This window comes from Numida meleagris, chromosome Z, assembly GCF_002078875.1.
Source record: "Numida meleagris isolate 19003 breed g44 Domestic line chromosome Z, NumMel1.0, whole genome shotgun sequence".
In the NCBI taxonomy this organism is placed as follows: Eukaryota; Metazoa; Chordata; class Aves; order Galliformes; family Numididae; genus Numida; species Numida meleagris.
This window is the reverse complement of record NC_034438.1, coordinates 1,001,070-1,021,932: the sequence shown is the minus strand read 5'-3', so window position 1 is coordinate 1,021,932 and position 20,863 is coordinate 1,001,070. Positions and strand designations below refer to the sequence as shown.

At 40.1% G+C, this 20,863-nt stretch overlaps 1 protein-coding gene across 2 annotated transcripts; it reads left to right on the top strand.

Moving 5' to 3' along the window:
- Positions 1,290-20,578, top strand: LMAN1 (lectin, mannose binding 1). 2 transcript variants are annotated; one of them, XM_021380828.1, is made up of 14 exons: positions 1,290-1,510; positions 2,436-2,590; positions 2,675-2,782; positions 5,609-5,670; positions 6,383-6,482; positions 7,933-8,056; positions 8,431-8,489; positions 9,087-9,219; positions 9,507-9,700; positions 9,820-9,890; positions 15,014-15,167; positions 15,903-16,024; positions 17,591-17,659; positions 19,986-20,578. In XM_021380828.1, the coding sequence occupies exons 1-13, from the start codon at positions 1,321-1,323 to the stop codon at positions 17,625-17,627; spliced, it is 1,509 nt and encodes a 502-aa protein (XP_021236503.1). In that variant the 5' UTR covers positions 1,290-1,320; the 3' UTR covers positions 17,628-17,659; positions 19,986-20,578. The 2 variants fall into 2 exon arrangements, with proteins under 2 accessions (XP_021236503.1, XP_021236502.1); XM_021380827.1 differs by having other exon boundaries at positions 17,591-20,578.

The window sequence follows — 20,863 nt, the reverse complement described above, 5'->3', positions numbered from 1 at the left end:
ACTATAAACTGCTGCGAAGCAGTCTGGAGTTTCACATGTTCTGCGACAATTATGAAACAACTATGAATTACTATATAAAATAAAGGGACACAATCAGTCAAACGACAGATGAGTTGACCACAGTGATGATATCTGCAAAAGCAGCTGCATAATGTTCTATTTCACCTACCAGTACGCTGAAAAAATTTAATGTAATGTCACGAACTCTTGCAGTGCTGTGTCTGTTCTCTTAAACTATGAATTGCTTGTGCCTTTAAGCTGTAGGATTTCAGATATGCATATGTATGGGGGTAATAAAGAGATTCATTTCAAGGCTAGTGCTTTTGGCTTCTTTATCCTTTCCCTGTGGCTCAATTATTTTATTGGCATTGTAAATTCCAACATTACTGCCAAGCACACAGTGTGTACAGGACAGGGCTTCACGCTGCTCTATTCAGATCTCTGACGTGTACGACATTTTAGCCCCCTGAAGTAATTCCCGCACGTTCTATTGTCAGAATGTTCTAGATTCTACTGGGAGGATGCCCCATCCCTGGAGACCTTCAAGGCCAGGCTGGATCAGGCCCTGGGCAACGCGATCAAACTGTGCATGTCCCCATGCATTGCAGGGGAGTTGGACGAGATGGCCTTCAGAGCAACCTTCCAACCCTAAGGATTCTATGGTTCTATAAATCCCCTTCTAGTTCTTTGTGCAGCAGAGGACATCAGCTGAGTTTTGTTGAGGAGGAAAAACCCAATTCCCTTCATATCCCCTATTCCCTTAATATTTCCCTTAATTCCCCAATTCCCTTAATACCTTGGTACCCAAAATACAGCCTGAAGTTATTTAGAGATATTTTATAATATAGCCAGATGCTATACAAAAACAAAAATCAAGCACTTCCTTCTCAGCTGACACTCATCAAGAACACAAAGGGAATTTTAAGTTCTTCCAACATTCAGCTCAGAAGTACTTTGCTACCATACATCATCTGAGTAACTTGTAAGCTCCGTATAATTAAGACTGCACCGTTCCCAGATAACACAGACGGTTCCAACTTCATATATTTAAAAAAAAAAAACGGCCGAGAACACCGCTGCCCAGCTCAAGCCTCAGCAAACGGAGGCGGAAGCAAAGGTGCGGCGCGCCCGGAAGCCCCGCCCTCCGCGCCCGGAAGCCCCGCCCTCCGCGCCCGGAAGCCCCGCCCTCTCCGTCCGGAAGCCCCGCCCTCTCCGTCCGGAAGCCCCGCCCTCCCGCCGTGTCCTCAGCCCGGCCCCCTCGCTCGGCCAATCACGTGGCGCCCTGTTGGCGGCGCGCGCCGTCTCGCAGCACGGTGCAAGATGGCGGCGCGCGCGGAGCGGGGCGGGCTGGCGGCGGCGCTGGTGGCCGGGGTGCTGCTGGCCCTCGGGCGGGCGGCGGCGGCGGAGGGCTCTGCAGGGCCGCACCGCCGCTTCGAGTACAAGTACAGCTTCAAAGGGCCGCACCTGGTGCAGGCGGACGGCACGGTGCCGTTCTGGGCGCACACGGGCAGTAAGTGGCGGGCGGGGGAGCGGGTTGCGGGCGGAGCGGCCGTGCCGGGACGGCGGTGCGGGGCGGCGGTGCGGGGCGGCGAGGCCCTGCGGGGCACTGCGGGGCCCTGTGGTGCCCTGTGGTGACGGTCCCCCCTCCTGCCGGCGTGGCAGGGCCCCGGGCCGTCCCCGCGCGAAGTGCTGATGTGTCACTGCGGGCAGCGGGGGTTGCCCCTGCTTGGTGTGGAGCGCTGCCCTGATGTACTGTTTCTGAAGTCGTCTTTTCTGCCTTTTTTTTTTTTATTTCTTTATGTTTTTTAAATTTGAACCGGGCTCGTTGCGGTCCGTCCGTGGGTGCTGGGTTCTGACTCAGAAAGTTATGTGGCGTTGTGCTACACGTGTCCCAAAGGAAGCGCTCGGTGGGTGAGCTGCCTGCCTCGCTCCCTTCGGCTCTCAAAACTTCGGCCCGTTTTTCTTTTAAACCACCAAACAGGAGATGGGACAGTCTGTTTACAAACAGCAGCCAGGAGAGCGGTGATTTACAGTAAAACAAGTGAAAAAAAAAATAACAACACATTTCAGCAAACAAAACTTCTGAATGATATTCATATTTTAACCATCAGGTCTGTGTTCTGTTTTAGGTCCACATTGTTGTACCAAACAGAAGGTGAAGGAATGCTTTGTAAAGCAATAGTAATTACCCTGTTAAAAGTAACAGTCCTTTCTGTTCTCACGTTTTGGCTTTTTAGGTTTTTTTTCATGGCTTTTTTTTTCCCCCTAGTTTTCAAGAGATTGAAAATTGAGCTTTGTATTTAGTTAAAAATCGCTTTGGCAACCATTCTCTAGCTGAGGTGACCAAATCATTGTGTGCATTTGGAGGATTTATTACGTGACTGTAGTCAGGCACTCACTATACTTTGATATATTCTGTGTTTGTTCCTTTCCAGATGCCATACCCAGCGCGGATCAGATTCGTATAACAACGTCTTTGAAAAGCCAAAAAGGATCGGTGTGGACAAAAAACAAGTCAATATTTGAATATTGGGAAGTCGAGGTGACCTTTCGAGTTACAGGCAGAGGCCGCATTGGAGCCGATGGACTGGTATTGAGTTTGATCTAATTAAAAAAGAGACGTACTTGAAGAAGTGGACCTAGACTTACAGTTCTTCTTTGCTTTCTGGAATAGGCAATCTGGTTTACGGAGGAGCAAGGCATGGAAGGTCCCGTTTTTGGGGCAGCTGACAAGTGGAATGGTGTTGGAATTTTCTTTGATTCCTTTGACAATGATGGAAAGGTTAGTTGGAAGCAAAATCTTCAAGAAAAAATTAATTTCCTGCTTGTTTGGCACATAGAGCCATAGGGAAAAAAACAGAACATCACTTTTCTATTTCCCCCCACCTCTTGCTTAAAGGGCTATATTAAAATAATCATATTTCTCTAATACAATTTCATCTAAACCTTTTCCACATGCTCTTTCTGGGGGGGCTGAGGAATGGCAAAGGGGTTCAGGCTTCAAAGTTGAAGCATAACTCATAACTAGAATACTGAGTTTTGGTTCATCTGTTAGGTTTGGAGGGGAAACGATTTGAACGTATGTAGAAGCTGAAACTGGGGATTTCCATATGCAGTTAAAAATGCTGATAAATCTGAAGATTTATGCTTTGGAAGCGACATATTGTACAGAATATGTGTCGGGGGAACAGGTTTCCATGTCTTTCTCTGGAAGTGCTCTTTTTCTTGGAACAAATCTGACGTGAGCGGTTCAACAGCAAAAAGTCAGTGGCAGTGAGGATGGCAGCATTTTGGTTTTTTTTCTGCCCTCCCCCAAAATTTGCTGTACCTACCTCCTTTTCAGTTTTCATTTTCCTGTTCCAGAATGATTTGAAGATCCTCAGGAACCATAGTCCGTCTGCTTTGCTTTTTTTCTGGTTCTGCTTTTGCTTTATTTTTTTTCAGGGTTCTAGCTCTGTTTTTGTAGGTGTAACAATTTAGGCGGTTTGGTTTGGTTTTTTTTTTTTCCTACAAATGGGTTTTAAAATACGGTCAACTTCATCATACATAGAAGTTGACAGCCTGGAGATGGCGTTCATATTTCTGATCTTAAAAAGACTAGAAACTGAGTATTGTTCAACCTGCTGAGAAGTTTGAAATCCTGTTTTCTATTTTTTCCCCTCTTCTGACTTCTGGCAGGGACATGGATCCCAGTGTAGGTTGGCTCAATAAAGGTGCCATCTGTCCAAAACTGCATCTAAACAACGCTGTTTGCCAGGACTTCAGAACTGCATGTCCAGTCATGAGTTTAGTCAGTGTGATGTGAATTTATTTATTTTTATTCTTTTTAAGAAAGTGATGTCATCCAGTTAAAAGAAAAGCTTTTGCCGTGCCTGCGTTGGTCTGACATGGCTTAAATACTGGAGTTGTGAGAGTTTTTTTGTTTTTTTTTTTAATGATAGCCTGTTATTTTCTTCCAACCCAGTGTGGAGAAATTAATTCTTCTTGATACTGTTCTTAGTGTGTTCACTTAAAAGGAGTTTGGGCTGTGGGTGGACGTCAGCCTAATACGTTAGCATCCAGAAGCAAACTTCATCTAGTACTGCCAACTCAGAGCACCGTAGTTAGGATCTTGCTGTTAAAAATTGCAAAGCTTTTTTTTTTCTTGCACTTCTGAAGAAAGCTGTAGGCTGTGCTGGAATTGAGTTTTTGTTCCTCTGTAGACACGGTGACAAGGTTTTTAAAAGGAGGGGAAAAAAAACCATAATGCTTTTGTAGCTGTGAACAGCTGGAATAGTTAGACTCGTGCTAAATGTCCCAAGAGTTCGCAGCGCATCTTTTCAGTGACCTTCAGAGGCAAAAAAAACGTTGAGAATTTACTCCCTGCTTTGCATTCTGTACTTTCAGAACCTCTTATGTGCTCACATCCAGGTGTGACCCACTGCAGAACTTGAACAACGCGCTGACCAGTAGCACTGGATGTTTTTTTTTTTTTTTTTTAAATATCTGCCTACTGTGCCCTAAAGGAGGTTAGGACTGGGTCACGTTCATTAATGTTTTGAAATTGAGCTGATTTTACACACTTTGTGCAGAATATATGCAAGTGTGTTCTGAACTAATGCATTATTACTGTGGTTAACTAAAACAAACTGTAAGAAGATGGCATTAAAGTATTTGGATGCTACTGAGCGTGTAATGCTGATTTGAAGCAATTTATCTAACCAGATCCCATGGCTGAGAAGTAGAAACTGATGTATTTCTCTGTGTTGTTTGCAGTTCCATTGTTGTCACAATACACATGGTGAAGTAAAGCAGTCGCTTATCAGTTGTGCTGATTTCTTACGATACTAAAGGACCACCCTCCCTAACACCGTGAATGGAGAATTATGTTTTTCTTGAACTCTTGAATGCAAGGCTTGTCTTATTTTCTTTAGAGCTGCAAGACTGCCTTGTTGGACAGTATATTCCTTCTGGCGATGATGAATGGAAATGCTGAAGGGAGATTATCTCTGAAAACTTGTGCTCCTATAAAAAGAAGAGTTAACTTTCTAAACTCAACTAGAAGAGCACTAAATCTGTTCTGCTCTTAATTCAGCTTGTTCTCATTTTTTCCAGCGGTCTAACTAACTAAGGATGTGTTTGGCAGATAGTTTAGTCTCTGGCAGATAGCTGTCGTGGTTTTTTTAATGACTGGGAAGGTCAGTGGGATGCCAGCATAACTTTCTGCTGGGATGATTTTCCAAGTTATGTAGCCAGAGTCAGATGTAGTAGTCATCTATGCCTTTTAAGATCTGTATACTTGCTACACATACATTTCTTCTATCTACAGATTTTATATTTATCTTTGTGAAGTGATGCTAATTGGTAGTATAGCCAAGAAGTCTTTTTTTTCCCCACTCCCAGCAGCACAAAGAATGTAGCAGTCTCTTGTAAAGCGTGCAGCGTGACACACTGCTTCAGTCATCTTGCTTTCTGTACTTCAAGATGAAATCAGAATAAAACCAGCTGTTGTGGTTTTGTAGCCTGTGTGCTTTATCACTGAAAGGCCATCGGTGTTGTTACGTATATTTCACTTTGAATTAACGCATTCCATTTGTTTGCTAGTTGTATTTTTGTTTGTTTTTTTTAGAAAAATAATCCTGGCGTGGTTATTGTGGGCAACAACGGAAAGCTTCTGTATGACCATCAGAAGTAAGTTTATTTTCAGTGTTGGCTTAGTCATGAATCTCTTCTTTTGAATGGTGAAATGTTGCATGAAACTCTGAGAAATGTTTTAAAGGTTCATTTCAATATGAAACTTCTTTTTCCACCTCTCATCTTACGTTTGGGTTTTTCTGTTTGTTAAAATGCTGTTTTGGCAGTAAAAGCACAGAGACAGGCAATGGATATTTAAGTGATATGTGGCCTTGGGGAGGGGTGAGCTCAGATGAAAGGGTGTATGGACTTTTTACCTCTTTATTGCTTATAGACATATTCCACACACAGCTAATAACTGAAAGAAGTGACTAGCTGAAAACTGATTGCTCCTAAATTGATAGGTTTGGTTTTGATTTCTGATAGTTTATTGTCAGCAGTAAAATTAACGTTTTTGGGGCTTTTCTGAGAAGAGAGCTATTTAGCTTAGCTGGAGTTGGTCCAGACTATAGTTAATTTACAAGTGTGGGAATGTCTTAAGGCAAACAGACTTCCCCATTACTGTTTTTTATCTGTCCTATGCTGTGCAAAATATCTAGCACCATTGAGCCCAGACATAAGTTAAGTCAGCTCAATGGAAACATATTTTGCTACAGCTTTTACATTTTGGAAAAAATAGTGTGATGGTTCTTAGTGATATGCTGATGCTTTTTTGCCTTAGTTGATAAGTCATAAGAAACAGTTTTATGCAAGTTGTCTCCTTGCATAGTGATGGTTCCACACAAGCATTGGCCTCCTGTCAGAGGGACTTCCGCAATAAGCCTTATCCTGTTCGAGCAAAAATCACATACTACCAAAAAACACTGACTGTAAGTACTCTGAAACAACATAATTACTCATGTTTCTCAGCTTTGTAAGTGTGAGATGGTTGCAACTTTTTGAACACCTTCCAACCCCCCCTCCCCTCCCTTCTTACACTAAATGTTGAACTCAGCAACTCAGAAGCTGGAATGAGGTGCTGTATGTTCAAATACTAGACAAGTGCTTATAGGGCATCTGAAGCTTCCTGAGCTGACTCAGGAAGTATTGCTGATTTTTCTGATGTTGCTTAGAGGTCAGTCACACTAGTGTACTCATACCTGCCCAGTATCCCAAAGCCAACATGTGTGCCTCATCTTCCAAGTGGTTGAGCAGCCGTTGAGCTTGAACAGTGTTTCTCAAGCTGATCGTTGAGCTGCAGAGGTTTTTCCAGCTGATTGTTTGAAGATTATTGAAATGTGATTAATTAAAAAAAAAAACTCTGACTGCACGCTTAGATTTGCTGCTTGAGGCTTCCCATCTCCAAGAAGTTGTAGGGCTTTGAACGTTAAAGAAAATAGAAACCTGTTGGTGTAAGGGAGTGCTAAAGACTTCTTAAATGCTATTCAGATGGTTATGAACACCTAGGAAAGGAGAGAAAAATACAAACATGCTGATTTGAGACAGCCATGAGGTTGGTTTTCCTTCTAGTTTCTACTAAAAAAATACTCCTAGTAGTTCAGACCCTATTTATACCATTAGCCAGTTAAAACATACATCTGTCATTTAGTAAAAGTTTCTCCACAAAATAAACATGAGGGCACCAAAAAGAAAGTGGACCTTGTACTGTGTGGTGATGTTAAAGGCTGTGCAGTTGTCTTCAATGAAGATTAAATTTTGGACTCTGAGGCTACTCTTTCTTAATGTGCCTGGTCCCTGACACTTCTGTAGGAGCTCCTGACCCAAGTGGTGCTGCTAACCTTAGCAGTTCTGGGAATGCATCTGTGGAGGAAAAGAGAATCTCTCTAAGGTTCAGTTAACTGAAAAACAATAAGGGTGCCTCTGCTAGACTGGAGAAAATATGTGTTGCCCAGAATCATAATGGGATGTGTACTTGAGGGTCTAGTCTTTAGTGATCTCTGGGTCAGGAGTTTCATGAACAAGAGTTAATATTTTTAGATCTTGATGAGTATTTTCATACATTATTTTGTTTTACTGCTTTTTGTAACTGAGATGAATGTATTTTAATATAAATCTGGTTTCTGTACGGTATGTTCTCTTAAGTGATGAAGAGAAAATGTGGAGTTTTGTTCATGTTGAAGTTTGAATTAGCTTATGCATTTCCCTAGTGGAAACTTCTACAGAGATTAAATAGTCTTTGGATTCTGATAACAGCTCCAGGTTTATCTGTTGAGTTGTATTTGTGAATAAACTAACAGCCAGATGCAGAAGTTCCTCAAGCAAAGCTACTGGCACAAGTAAATTTTTGTGGTTAAAAACCATAGGTGTATTTCTTTCTAGGTATTAATTAACAATGGATTTACTCCGGATAAGGAAGACTATGAATTTTGTGCGAAAGTGGAAGACATGGTGTTGCCTTCACAAGGATATTTTGGAATATCTGCAGCAACGGGGGGACTTGCAGGTAGCAAATGTTAAGCATTGTGGTGGACAGTTTGGAGACTTGCAAGGCTTACGAGAGCTTTTTTTTCCTACTGCTAGCATTGATCCATTATACCAATTTTGGATCATGATAAAGTAACTAATGCCCTCCAGCTCCCAGATTTCTGATACACTTAGGCCTCTTTCTAGCTAGAGCAGAAATACCTCCAGTTTTTCCTGAGAAAGGTGTTAATCAGTCTCATTCACTACTGGGTAAACTTTTGGGAGGACAGTTGGAGGATACTTTTAGCTGAAGATCCTTGGCAAGTGCAAGGTTGACCTGGGAAGTTGCAGGATGTGTCATGATGCGTGACAGTATCAATTCACAGTATTGATTTTTGGTTTTGTTTTACCCAGATGACCATGATGTCCTATCTTTCCTGACCTTCCAGTTGACTGAGCCCGGGAAGGAAGTAGTAAGTGTTTTTATGCATAATTTGTAAAATATGCTAGTGTATCTTATATATAATCATCAGATCTTGGCATTTATTACATAGTCGTATGTAGCATCTTCTTTTCTGAATTTTTGCATGTAGCTATGCTGTTGCCTGTTTTGGAAAAATGAGATAAATACTGCAATGTTTCAGTAGCATTTTACTTATGCTTAAGACCAAAACTCTTGAAACAAGACTGAATGAACAAAAGTAGTGATACTAAAACAAAACATGCAAAGAAACTAAAAGTACACTGTCTTGGGAACGTGGACAGATAATCTGGTTTTGCTTTCAGCTTCCCATTCCTGTAGAACGCTTCTGTGCTGTTGGACAGCATCTATCCTTGTAAAACTTGACTCTATAATTTTAGAAAGTGTACTTCTCAGGAAAAAGCTAGGAGTTTCCGTGGGAATGTCTGATTCCTTCAGCTTCAGCTTTAATGTGCTTCACTAATTGTGTCATGTCATCAAATCTGAAGCCTAGACAGCGTTTGCTGCACAATGAGTCGTGTATGGGTGGTAGAGAACATTAAAATCCTCTTCTCTCTCCTTCCTTCTTACCTTTGGTAATGTATTAAAGCCCACACCAGATGCAGAAATTCCTGAAAAAGATAAAGAGAAGTATCAAGAAGAATTTGAACACTTTCAACAAGAATTGGATAAAAAGAAAGAAGAATTTCAAAAGGAACATCCTGATGTGCAAGGACAACCAGGCAAGTTATTTGAGCAGTTTTTCAGTCGTCAAGGAAAATGTTTGCTTTCAAGGATAGTCAGAACTGATCCTGTGACATACTGACAGAATGAGTTTATTGGAGGGAGTTGGGGGATAGCCCTTTTTTACGTACTGGTAGTATGCATCTGCAGCTCTCAGCAAGTATTGGTTTAAAGAGTTTCTCCACTGATTTCAAATGGAAAGTTGAACAGTACAAGAATGACATGATCCAACAAATGAGGAGTGCATATGGGTAACAGCTACCTGGGCTTTGTTTTTTCTTGCCAGCGGATGATCCTTTTGAAACTGTAAGTGATCGTGAGCTGAGGCAAATCTTTGAAGGGCAGAATCGAATTCACCTTGAAATCAAACAGCTTAATAGGCAGTTGGACATGATTCTTGATGAGCAGAGGAGATATGTCTCTGCAGTCACAGAGGAGATTGCTAAAAGAGGAGCGGCTGTTTCAGGTCAACAAGGACAGGTACGTTCAAAAAATACACTACAGGTGATACCTCAGCCTAACTTCAAAAGCACAATTGCTTTTTCCAAGGTACGTTGATCTGTTTTTCTCACCCTTCCCTCCCCAACTTCTGACACCAGGTTTCCCAGCAAGAGATTGATACAGTTGTGAAAACTCAAGAAGAGGTCATTAAACAAGTAAACGAAATGAAGTAAGTGCTTTCTAAATATGTTTTGAATTTTACATTTCCACTTCTTAAATCGTGTTTATTATTTCAGTTGGAGAATATTGGCCAAACTGAAATTTCTGAATGTTAATTCCTTAGTGGTGGCTGTTTCATTTCTGTGATAAATGTGAAGTGAGTTTGTGTCTGTAGGGTGATTAAGTCTCCTTAATGGGCTTCACTTTATCATGAGATTTCACTGCAGTGATAAGGTAAGTACAGTGCCTTTGAAAACAGTCTGTTTCCATAGACTGGCTAGTTTGATAACCTGCTACCTCATGGAAACTTGTTGCTCTGATTTTTAGGGCATTGATAGCAATATGTAAATGCCATCAACTTATAGCTGGTGAAACTTAAGTGAAAATATTGCAGTGGAGTACTTGTCCATATACTCCTGATATAGTGGCTGTATGAGTTATGTAGTGTTGGGAGAAATTAAGGTTTTGGCTTGGTGTAAACAAAACCAATCAAGATGGATAAGTCTTATTTCTTAGAACAGGTCTGTATGAATTAACATGCCTCTGAATGTAATAAGAATTAAGGTTTATTGCTTGTTTTCTTAACATTTCTCATTTTAAAGAAATTCTCTTCTTACTTCAGTGGAGATGCCTAAATAAAATGTTGGGTTGTTTTTGACATTGTGTTTTTTCCTAATTTTGCTGCAGATGCCTAAAGCTTATATATTGGTTATTGCTTCGTAACTGTCTAGCATTGAGTTGGATATCACAAACTATTTCCTTATTTTGTTTTTTTTTTTTTGTATGTTAATAGTCTTTAGGAATGCCAGTGTGTACAAGCCGTGGAGTGGTTTGTTTTTCTGTTTGTTGTTTCTTTCCCTTCCTCACTTCCATTGTAGGCTAACCATTTTTAATCAGCTGAAGTAGGGTTAGGCCTTCGGAAAGCATTGTCTGTTCATGGCACTTGAGACATGCTGGAAGCTGTCCAATGAATGAGCACAAAAATGATTAAGGGCTTGAATCTGTCATACAAAGAAAAGTGAGGGAGCTGGGATTGTAAAGCCTGGAGAAAAGGCTCAGGGGAGTGTTACCAATGGGAATAAAATACCTGAATTTGACATTGGTGGAGGCGAGGGTGACTTGGGGTACAGTTGGTCAGAGAAGGAGTGCAGCCAGACAGACCCACTGCATGGCAGAATTGGAGGCAATGGGCACAAACTGAAATGCAGGAGATTCTGTTCAGACACAAAACAAACAAACAAAAAAAGCCAAAACCAAACAAAACCGAGTTGGTTGGTTGTCAGGAGGCTTTACAGCCTCCACCTCTGGAGGTGCTGGAAACCTGACTATGACTGAAGATACCTCGATTCATCTGGTGCTCAGAAATATTTCCAGAAAACCTCTCCACCCTGTGTATTGTCGCTTAAAATGTGTAAGGATGGCAAAGATTTATTTTTTTTTAATGGACGTTGTGTTGTGTCAGCTACTTCAATAATGTTATCCTCATTTCTTGTGGGTTAGGGGAGAGACAAGAAAATATTTTTAAACGTTTTCAAACACCACTGCGATAAAAGTGCATGCTCTTTGTATATGGGCTGCATGCTGTCATTTGAAAGTATTTTGGATATTCTAGTGGTGTAAATGTTCGTGTTCTAGTGTATGTTTACTGTGTGAAGACAGTGCCTTTCAGCTGATACATCAGTATCCTTTGCTACTAAAGGTCCTCACAGTAATGGAGACATTGACAGTTGGAGCTCTTTCCTTGCCTGGTTGAGTTCAGTTGTGTGACAGTTTGATGGGGCTTGGCCAACTCAAACATGAAGACTCTCAGTCTTATGTTGGTCTTGCTTTGTCTTTAATCAGCCATTGACTCTAACCAAACATTGTCTCTTGCCAGTTAATGTTCTTAGGAAACCTCTGTATCTACAGGGACGCTTGCAAAGTCCCCGCATGATCAATAGTTCTGCTCTTTAAGGTGAAGTCTTCATGAGAAGTATGCTTTTCAAACGGAGTTACCAAATGAAGCAGAAATCTTTGTCTTGAAGGTGCTGTGCTGCTAAAATGGATTTGTGAAAATTCCCGTTTGATGGTGATGTTTGTATACTTGCTTCCAAGATGTTCAATGGTTGCTGTTGTTAGCCAGAATGTCTTTAAGTTGGTTTAACACTTCATTTACAGTAGTGAAAACACTTATTATCTTCAGCTTTAAAAAACAAAACAAGAAAACAAAACAAACAAAAAAACCCCAAACAGAAACAATTCCAACAACTTGATGTTGCGGTGCATAAGCAACTGTGGGTTTCTTGTTTTGCTTTGTTGTTTTTGTTGTTGCTGTTGCTTTTTCCAGTATTAGTTCAAGGGCAGATCTTGTAATTCATCTAAGTAGGTCAGCTTCTTGTAGAATAAAGATTAGTGCTTCCATTTTTTTTTTGCACTTGTTCTTCCACGAAAGCTTTTGTTAATATTCTTGACAAATCTTTATACCTTGCAAGCAAATTAGATTTTCTTGTTAACGTTGGCAGTCTGCCCTTTCAGTGACTGCTTACGAGGTATGAGTTTGTGTAACGCCATCTTAATATTTTTCTTAGATTAAAAAAAAAAAAAGGATGTTATAGATAGAAATGAACAGCCTGCTGTTGTATTGCTGGCCATCCCGGAGGAAAAGGACTTACGGTCTAAGTAATTTTCTTGTCAAGATTTGTGGATTTCTTAATCATCTGATTACAGAAGATTCTTGTATGTTCATACAGTAGAAACTTAACAGCATGATCTTGTCTGTGCAGAAGTAATGTAAATTAAATTTGATACAGGCCGTGTCTGTTTAGGGAAGTTATGTTGCTTTATCAGAGAAAGTGGATCAGCCTGGGGGAAGGCGGCTGTGCCCGATTCTGATCGCTGCCCAGGGATGGTGGAATGAGGAGGGAGATGTCCCCAGCCACTCTCCCTTGTGTCTTAGCACTGAGAACAGTGGCCCAGGATAGCAGAGCTGTGGATGTGGATGGACAGAATTGCTGTCAGTGTTTATTAGGCAGTGTTCCTGCTGGGGTTTGCGTGGGTCATTGAAGAAAGCCTTCCAGTGAAGAACTTCTAAAATTAAGTTGTTACAACACTAATTCCAAGCACGGGTAAATGTGAACCAGTGGCCTTTAATATATGCCATAATATAAGAACGTGAAATAATTGCTGGGGTATATGCTAATGCTATTCAGGCTGTGTTAATTAATTCATGGCAGATGGTGGCTTTTTTTTTTTTTGCATTCATTTTGTGTGAGTTAAGTAGTAGTGGTTCAAAGCTAGACACGTAGAATGAGAGAAAGTGAGAGATGCTTTCCCTGGTGTTGCTTGCAGTGGTGTGTAGAAGCAGGCAGCTGTTCCTGCTAAATCTTTCTGATAACTCCTCTAGTATTGCAGCCAAGCTATTGAGGGAAATACGGAGTTTTCCATCAATCTGAGTGTCTGGAGTGCAGGGCATTACCTGGAATTAACGGAGATAAAACTGGGAGTTCTTTTTTTTTTCCCCCCGATGTGCTGGAAGTGGGATTGAGTTTTCAGAAGCTTGACAAGAAAGGGGGAATTTGTAGGTCGTTACTGGAAGTGAGGAGGCTTTTTTTTGTTAACGTGGGAAGTTCAGAATACTGACAGTGTGGTGGGTGAGGTTCATTTCTCTGTGTGATACGTGCAAGCGAAAAATCAATTATCTCCAGTCTGGAGGAAAGTATATTGCTAACCCAGCATTTAATAACTGTAACTGCAAGCTACAAAGTGCCTCACTTATATTTTTTATGCTATATCTGCAGCATGATATTATAGTGTAGATTATATCAACATGCATCTCTGATTCAGTCTGTTGCTACAGGTAATTAGGTAGCACGCCTGATTACTACTACTACCACGGTGAGACTGCAGTTGTAAACTAAGAAAATAACATATCTATGCTTGCATTTTATAGAGCTGTCACAGAGCCTTTGAATGTGCATCATACCTTAAGGGTTTTTTTTTTTTTTTTAATTATTTCTTTTGATTCTGTGTCTTGAAGAGCAGCTGATGCAAAGCTGAAAGATGGGCATGGTTTTTATGAAGATGCTTTGTAAAACAGGTTTTGGTACTTAGGAGTTTTCCAACAAATAGAAACCATTCAAAATCATTGTCGTATAATACATAGCACTTAAGATGATGTATTGTTACTGATTTACCCAGTGACATTCAGGTTTTGTTTAATATTAAATTGCCAACCGCCGGTCAAGGAGATAGGACTTTACTTGGAAGTCATCAAAGTAAGCTCTCATCTGAACAAAAAATGTAAAGTTATAAGTGAATTAAAAAGGAATCCAAAGACATACATTTGGATTCGTTATTCTGTTAATAATGAAGAGATTAACATTCACATGATAAATATTTTAGCTGTAGAATAATCCTCTTTGCAACTGAAAAGAGACATCACAGCCGGCAAAAAAAAAAACTATATAAATGTATTGATTAGAGATTAAGTATTTTTCTCTCATTGATTAGTTGTGTTTGAGGTAAACTGGTTATGGAGCCTCAACTTTTTAGGGATTTAATTTGATTTGTTGTAGCAGGAAAATTAATTCACGTGAAGGCAATGTTAAGTATTATGACAATGCGTATGGGAAATGAGTTTCTCGTATAAATGATAATCACGAAACAAGGTTGTATCTAAATCTTTTCTTATCCCTAAAGCCTCTTCTTTATTTTTTATTTCTTACATGACTGCTTTTATTTATTTATTTATTTTTTCTAAAACAGCTTTCATTTTCTTCAAAGATTGTATTATACTCTGTTTATCCTAAAGCCTTGGCAGGAGCCGTGGATGAAAGGCTTGTTTCAGACTTCATCAATCAGGCAAAGCAGATGTTTAGCAACAGAATATTTGCCAGATCTTGTTTTCATTGCGACTTTAGGAAATGCTGCACTGTACAAATTGAAACTGTCTGTGGAACCAAGTGTTTAATATGATAGTTTGATTAAGGAATTACCTCTTGATGGGTATTCTTGGAAGCTAGAAAAAGTATATATATATTTTTTTTGCTTTTGGGGCACTTAGGTATATTAAACTAAAATGTTTGCAGCATAAATGCTGTTCGTATAAAAACTGCTTTGTGTTTGAAGGATGTTTTGTTGTCTGCCTTGTTTCAGAAATGCTATGGCCGACACTCTGAGGCTGATCAGTGGAGCTCAGCACCCTGGCTCTGCCGCGGGAGTCTATGAGACAACGCAGCATTTCAATGACATCAAAGAGCACCTTCACGTCGTAAAAAGGGACATCGAGCATCTAGTGCAACGAAACATGGTAATTTATCTGCTGTTAGTGTAAAGCATGACTGTAATACTTCTTTATTTGGCTGTTAGTAAAAAGCTGGGATGAGCCAGCATGCAATTTACAGAGCAATTAATCCTTCATTAAGCTGCTTTGCTAAAACTGCGCTGCCCTGACCCAACTGTATGATCTGTGTCTTGATGAGAAGTTTTGCACAAAGAACAGGATTTTTAGTCTAATTCCTGTGGAAACAAGGTCGTGCAATTAGTTTTCCTAGGTGCTTTTTTGGGTTTGTCCCCCTGCTTGACAGCTCTGAGTGGAGGAGACCGTCTCAACTTACGCACAGAAGGGAGAGGTTTAATCAGGGAGAACTTAGGCAAACACTACTTAAGGTCTCTAAGTGTGAAAGATGAGAGTGTTAGCATTCAGGAGCACCTTTAGTCTTGCCTAGGTAACAAGTAAGCTGAATTAGCTTATGATCCCATGCAAGCTTTTTAATTTCTGCAGTAATTTACAAAGGACTTATTCTTTCCCCTCTGACCCTCAGATTAATGTTACTCAGCTTGCTTGAGAAACATAAAGAGGAAAGTGAAACAGTTAGACTGACTTTCTCAGAGTAGTTGTCTATGTTTTTGTCTATATTCTTCTGGTTGCACTTTAATTTTTAGATGGTGTTACTGAGGCCTTGTTTTGTATCTTACGTACCAGTCTTTTGATGGTGTGTCCCCTTTGCTCTTTTCTCAAGCTCTGCTTTTCTTTTCTTTTTAGCCATCTAGTGAGAAACCAAAGTGTCCAGACTTACCACCGTTTCCATCGTGCTTATCTACAATGCACTTCTTCATATTTGTAGCAGTGCAAACAGTGTTATTCATTGCTTATATCATGTATAGGTAAGTATCTATATTTTTTAAAGCCAGCGGGGCAAGTGATTTTAGAACTTCTGAATGGAAGTGGAATTGCAGTGATATGAGTATGCTAATCTTCATTAAAACAAGCAGTCATTCAGATTGGAAGAGACCTTGGGAGGTCTTTAGTTCAGCCTTGTGCTCAAAGCAGAGTTAGCACTGAATTCAAACCAGGTCATTTAGGGTTTACACTGATCAGATCTTTTAAAACCTCAAAGGATGGAAAACTCACTGCTCTTCTGGACCTTTTTTTTCAATGTTTCATTAGTGTATTGAGGCGTATTTTGTTTCCCTCCTTGTATATCTAGTGGAAATCTTCCCTGTTTTCAGTTTGACTGTTGTCTTTGTCTGATAATGCGCATCTCAGTAAGGAAACTTAGTCTCTTTAACAATATACCACGGGCACTGGAAAGCTGTGGCAAGGCCTCTTGAGGCTTCTTTTGTCCAGCACAAAGTCCAGTTCCCCATGGCTGTCGTCCTGAGCCCTGTGCTTCAGCCCCTGATCACTCTTGTGGTCCTCTTCTGGATTTACTGAAGTTTATTAATACCTTAACAAAATCTGTTGTGATCTGAGTTTTTACTGCATATATCTGCCAGCTATTTGTCCCATTTGGCAGATTTCTCAGTTAACTTTTTCTTAATGATACTAATTCTATGTAGAGGGAGATAGAGAGTCATCGATAGTTTATGGGGCTCTGAGTGTCATGTGGGGTTTTTTTGTTTGGTTGTTTTTAAATTGGAATGTTTGCTCTATTCTCTTCTTCTTCCTCTATGTAACGTCATAATGTTCAAATTAAATGTTGATGGAAAGGAAAGCCTACTGAGAGTAAGGATTTGTTTAGTGCTCCTCTCCTATTTCTCTCATGCATACTCCTTTCAAGAGAAAGGGACCAAAATAGCTGCAGTGCTCTTCAAGGAGAAAGTGCTGTTTGCAATCTCTGTGGAAGAATAACTGTTATTAACATGATACTAATGCACCTGGTGACGCTTTTGTTTGTGTGTCTGCTTCTCCACAAAGAAGATGGAGTGCATTTTTAATGCATGTCGTGTTATGCCATCAGATGGGAAGATAGCTTCCAAGATTAAATGAAGTCCCCTTCAGTTCTTTCTGATGTCCTATATTCTAGCTCTTGTGCATGATGGATCCACTGCATCTATATCCACCGAAAAAAATGAAAATATTCAAAATATTTCAAGCAATTTCCCTTGCTTCTTAATTGCATGTTTCCTTTCCTGTCATGAAAAGGAAAATCAGATGTCGAGAAGCTTCAGATAATTTATTTTTAAAATTAATATGCTTTCAGTTTGTTCTCTACTCAAAATTTTTTTCTGTCTGTCTGATGCAGAATTGGAACTGCACTCATGCTGCTTGTATTTTTGTGAATAGAGAAAAATTCTGTTCTTTACAATATGGCTTGTATTCAATTTCCCTAGGTTCCTCTTGAAGGGGAATAGACTTATGTAATCCCAAAACAAAAGAAATACTTGCTTAAACCAGGTAGCTAGTTTTTTCTACATGCTTAATGAATACTCTTCTGATCTTTCTTTCAGGAGTCAACAGGAAGCAGCAGCCAAAAAGTTCTTTTGATGACCTCTTCCTTTTGTGTGTACATAACAGCAGTATGTATGCACAGAAAATCATGCAATTCTGTACATGAGGGAAAATGTAGTGTTGGATATACTTCAGTGCTGTGAATTACGTAATTTTGTCAAACAAAATGTGTTCTTATTTAGGCTGTTAATTCTAGAGTTAAAACAGACCTGGGAGCAGCAGAGCAAATGCTAGGTAGGGGAAGGCTGCGGACCCTATCTAGGTCTCTGTTTTCAGTGAGATTTCTGGTAAATACTGGAAGGCAAACACTGTATTCCTCCTATTTTGTTAGAATTCCAGAGGAGGGATTTGAAAAACCCCTGTTAAGTGGCTGTTGATAATGGGAACTTTCAAAATGATGATCTGTGCAGAAAACTTGCCACTGAGAATCCGTGTCAGATTAGGAAAAAATAACAACAAACAAAAAAAACCAAAGCAAACAACAACAGCAAAACCACTCCTCTCTAAAACCCTCCGAAACCAAAATAAAATTAAAAAGAAAACAACAACAAAAACAAACAAACAAAACCCGCTACAATTACACTTCTCTATTTTCTTTTCTGGTGAAAATTAATTATAAACATTTCATTTATTATTTGGATCTGATAGCTTAAGAATGATTTTGGGGAATTTAGCTCTTCATGAAATGTAGATTTTAAGTTCTATTTAGTGCATGGATGCAAAGAGAGGCCTTTTACAGAATGGTAATATCTGGAATAGAGCACAAGCTATGTGGGACAAGCTAACAGGCTTGTCTCTTATTTTGGGTTTTGTTCTTAGGCAATGAGAGAAAACACAATCTAGTTTCTTCTGGTGTGTTGAAAGATTATTTTTTTTTTTTGTTGTCTCAAATCTGTCTAATTTTGGAGATTTTTGGACCATTCTTAGGGAAGGTGCCACAGCACGATACCTCTTCCAATCTGAATTTTTTTTAAGGGTGTGTTTAATTGATGAATACGCCTTTATCGTTACGAAGCTGTCGTGTGTCTTTCGTGCATCAAACACAGATGCTTTGATTTAAATACTGACCTGGCAAGATTTCTAAAGTACACATACTGACTGTGAAACGGTTTCCTCACAAGCTGTTGATCCAGGCATGGTTGTTAGCCCAGCAGCTATTGTAGAAGCAGTATTGTGTGTCAGTTCCCAGTTTAATATCAGGAGCATAAGGCTGATCACGTCTTTTTGATATTGCTCATTCGGGGAACGTTTTTGCTTCAGGAGTGAAACAAACCAGAAAGCTCACATTGGAAACGCGAAATGAATGAATTTCTCTTGACTTGTTTCCGTACCTGTGGTAACTTTGTCTTTGGATATGTGTAGAATTACGATATCTTGATGTTTTTCTTCCCGATCCTATAAAATACAGCGATGTGTCTGGATATTTCGCTTCTAACAGCGAGTCTGTCTGAAAACCTGCGAGATGTGTCTGTAATCTGGCATACTCCTCCTGCAGTTCCACAGTCTGTTCTTTTGGAGTGCAGTGCTTGCTGCCAAATCCACTGTAGTGAGGAACACCCTAGCGTTGTGCCTGACCATTTGGAGACATGATAAATCTATGCAATACGTTTTGTTACCGAAAATACAGTGCTCCAAAAGAAGGTGTTCGTGCTGTACCAGTAAATTGATACTACCTACACACCTATTTACGTACTCGCAGTATGTAGCATGCTGTAAATGAGAAGAGCTTTATGGATTCATTTCTGAATTTGAGACTTTGCTGTACTAATTGGAGAAACTACTGCCTCAGGCTCATCTTGCTGGATAAGTCAATGAAAGAACCTTTTCAGAGAACCCAGAATAGCACAGGAATTTATCCATTCACTTCTAACACCAGCAAATATTTACAGGTGCCTTGAGTCTAAGCTATTACAACTTAATATATTTTCTTAAGTTGCTCTGAAAATAGTGTTGTTCTTGCTGGCTTTCCTGCGTGGTGCAACACCTGAGTGAACTCCCTGTCTGAATACAGGCTTTGCAAGGCCCTTCACGCAGGAAGGCTAACAAGTGTTTTCTGAAAGGTTAGGTGCATGCATCTGGCATGATGATGAACAGCTCCAATGTATTAATTGGAGGAAGCCTGCATTTCTTGTTACTGTGAATTTCTCCAATTACAACTTCGTTTCAAAGCTGGACAAACGATGCTGTTGTCTTTTCTTGTAAAGAAAATTGGGGATAGAGGCTAGCAACATACTTGAATCTACAATTGTCTCCTCGGTATGGGGCTCAGCTTGCGTGTTGATGCTGCTAGTAGATCTGACCTGTGTCCGTGTGCAACTGGGAATCATTTGTGTTAGTGAGCAGAGGGTATGAAGTGCACCATCCTAAAAGTGATAACTTTGCTTCATTTCACAGTCTTCGCTCCCTGGAACATCAGTAATTGCCTCTCCACTCACTGGATCAAGGGAAAACCCCCACTTAACCCAGCCCAAAACTTGTCCCGTCTGTTCTTGAAGTGATAGCAACAAGGCAACAAATCTGGACTGTGAGAATATTTATCAGTGTAGCCTCTTCTTGCGGTGGGCTACTAGAATTTTCTTTCAACATGGATAGGGTGTTTCATTTTGTCGAGTAAAATTTCAGGACTGACAGACGAAGGCAACTTGGAATCCAGTTTGACAATATGGAGGAGACCAAGAAAATAACAGTATTTGATGTAGCAAATATTTGGCAGTGTAAAGGGGATCTCTTTGTCTTAAAGCATATTAAATAAATGGTTGCACCTGAATCTTTCAAGCATATTTCAGTCATTTGTGAATTACTTTGATTGTTTGGAGAAAATGACATCAGTACATCAATTACTGTAACCCTGAAGACTTTCTACTGTTTAAAAAAAGAAATCCACACAGCTGACATTTCCTGATGTTTGTTTCTGACTAATGTAAATGGAGGGCTGGAGTTCAGAGATAACCTTATTTGAATAAAGATGCATATTTTTAATAAACCTCTTTCTTGTAATCTGTTGTGTGTCACTGAGTCCGAGGGAGCATTCCTGCCCCTGTGCTCTTCAGAGAGCTGACAGCTTCAGCATCTCAGTTCAGTCCTGCCCGGTGCTGGATGTTTAAGGTCAAGTGAAAAGTAGCATGCCATGTTTGAGGTTTCTTAACAGTGAATTAAGTAACTTGCTGGCTGCTTTGATTAAACAAACCACCTAATTGTTCTGAGCTGAAGGTTGCACGTATGCCTGTAGTTCTTCCTCCAGGTTCCCTAACTGCCCTATTCTAGGCTCTCTG

Bases quoted from the DNA above. Each gene is read 5' to 3' on its own strand.
- LMAN1 (XM_021380828.1), top strand. From the start codon at position 1,321: ATGGCGGCGCGCGCGGAGCGGGGCGGGCTGGCGGCGGCGCTGGTGGCC. The intron at 9,220-9,506 runs GCAAGTTATTTG...TTTTCTTGCCAG, and splicing joins TGATGTGCAAGGACAACCAG to CGGATGATCCTTTTGAAACT. The intron at 9,701-9,819 runs GTACGTTCAAAA...TTCTGACACCAG, and splicing joins TTTCAGGTCAACAAGGACAG to GTTTCCCAGCAAGAGATTGA.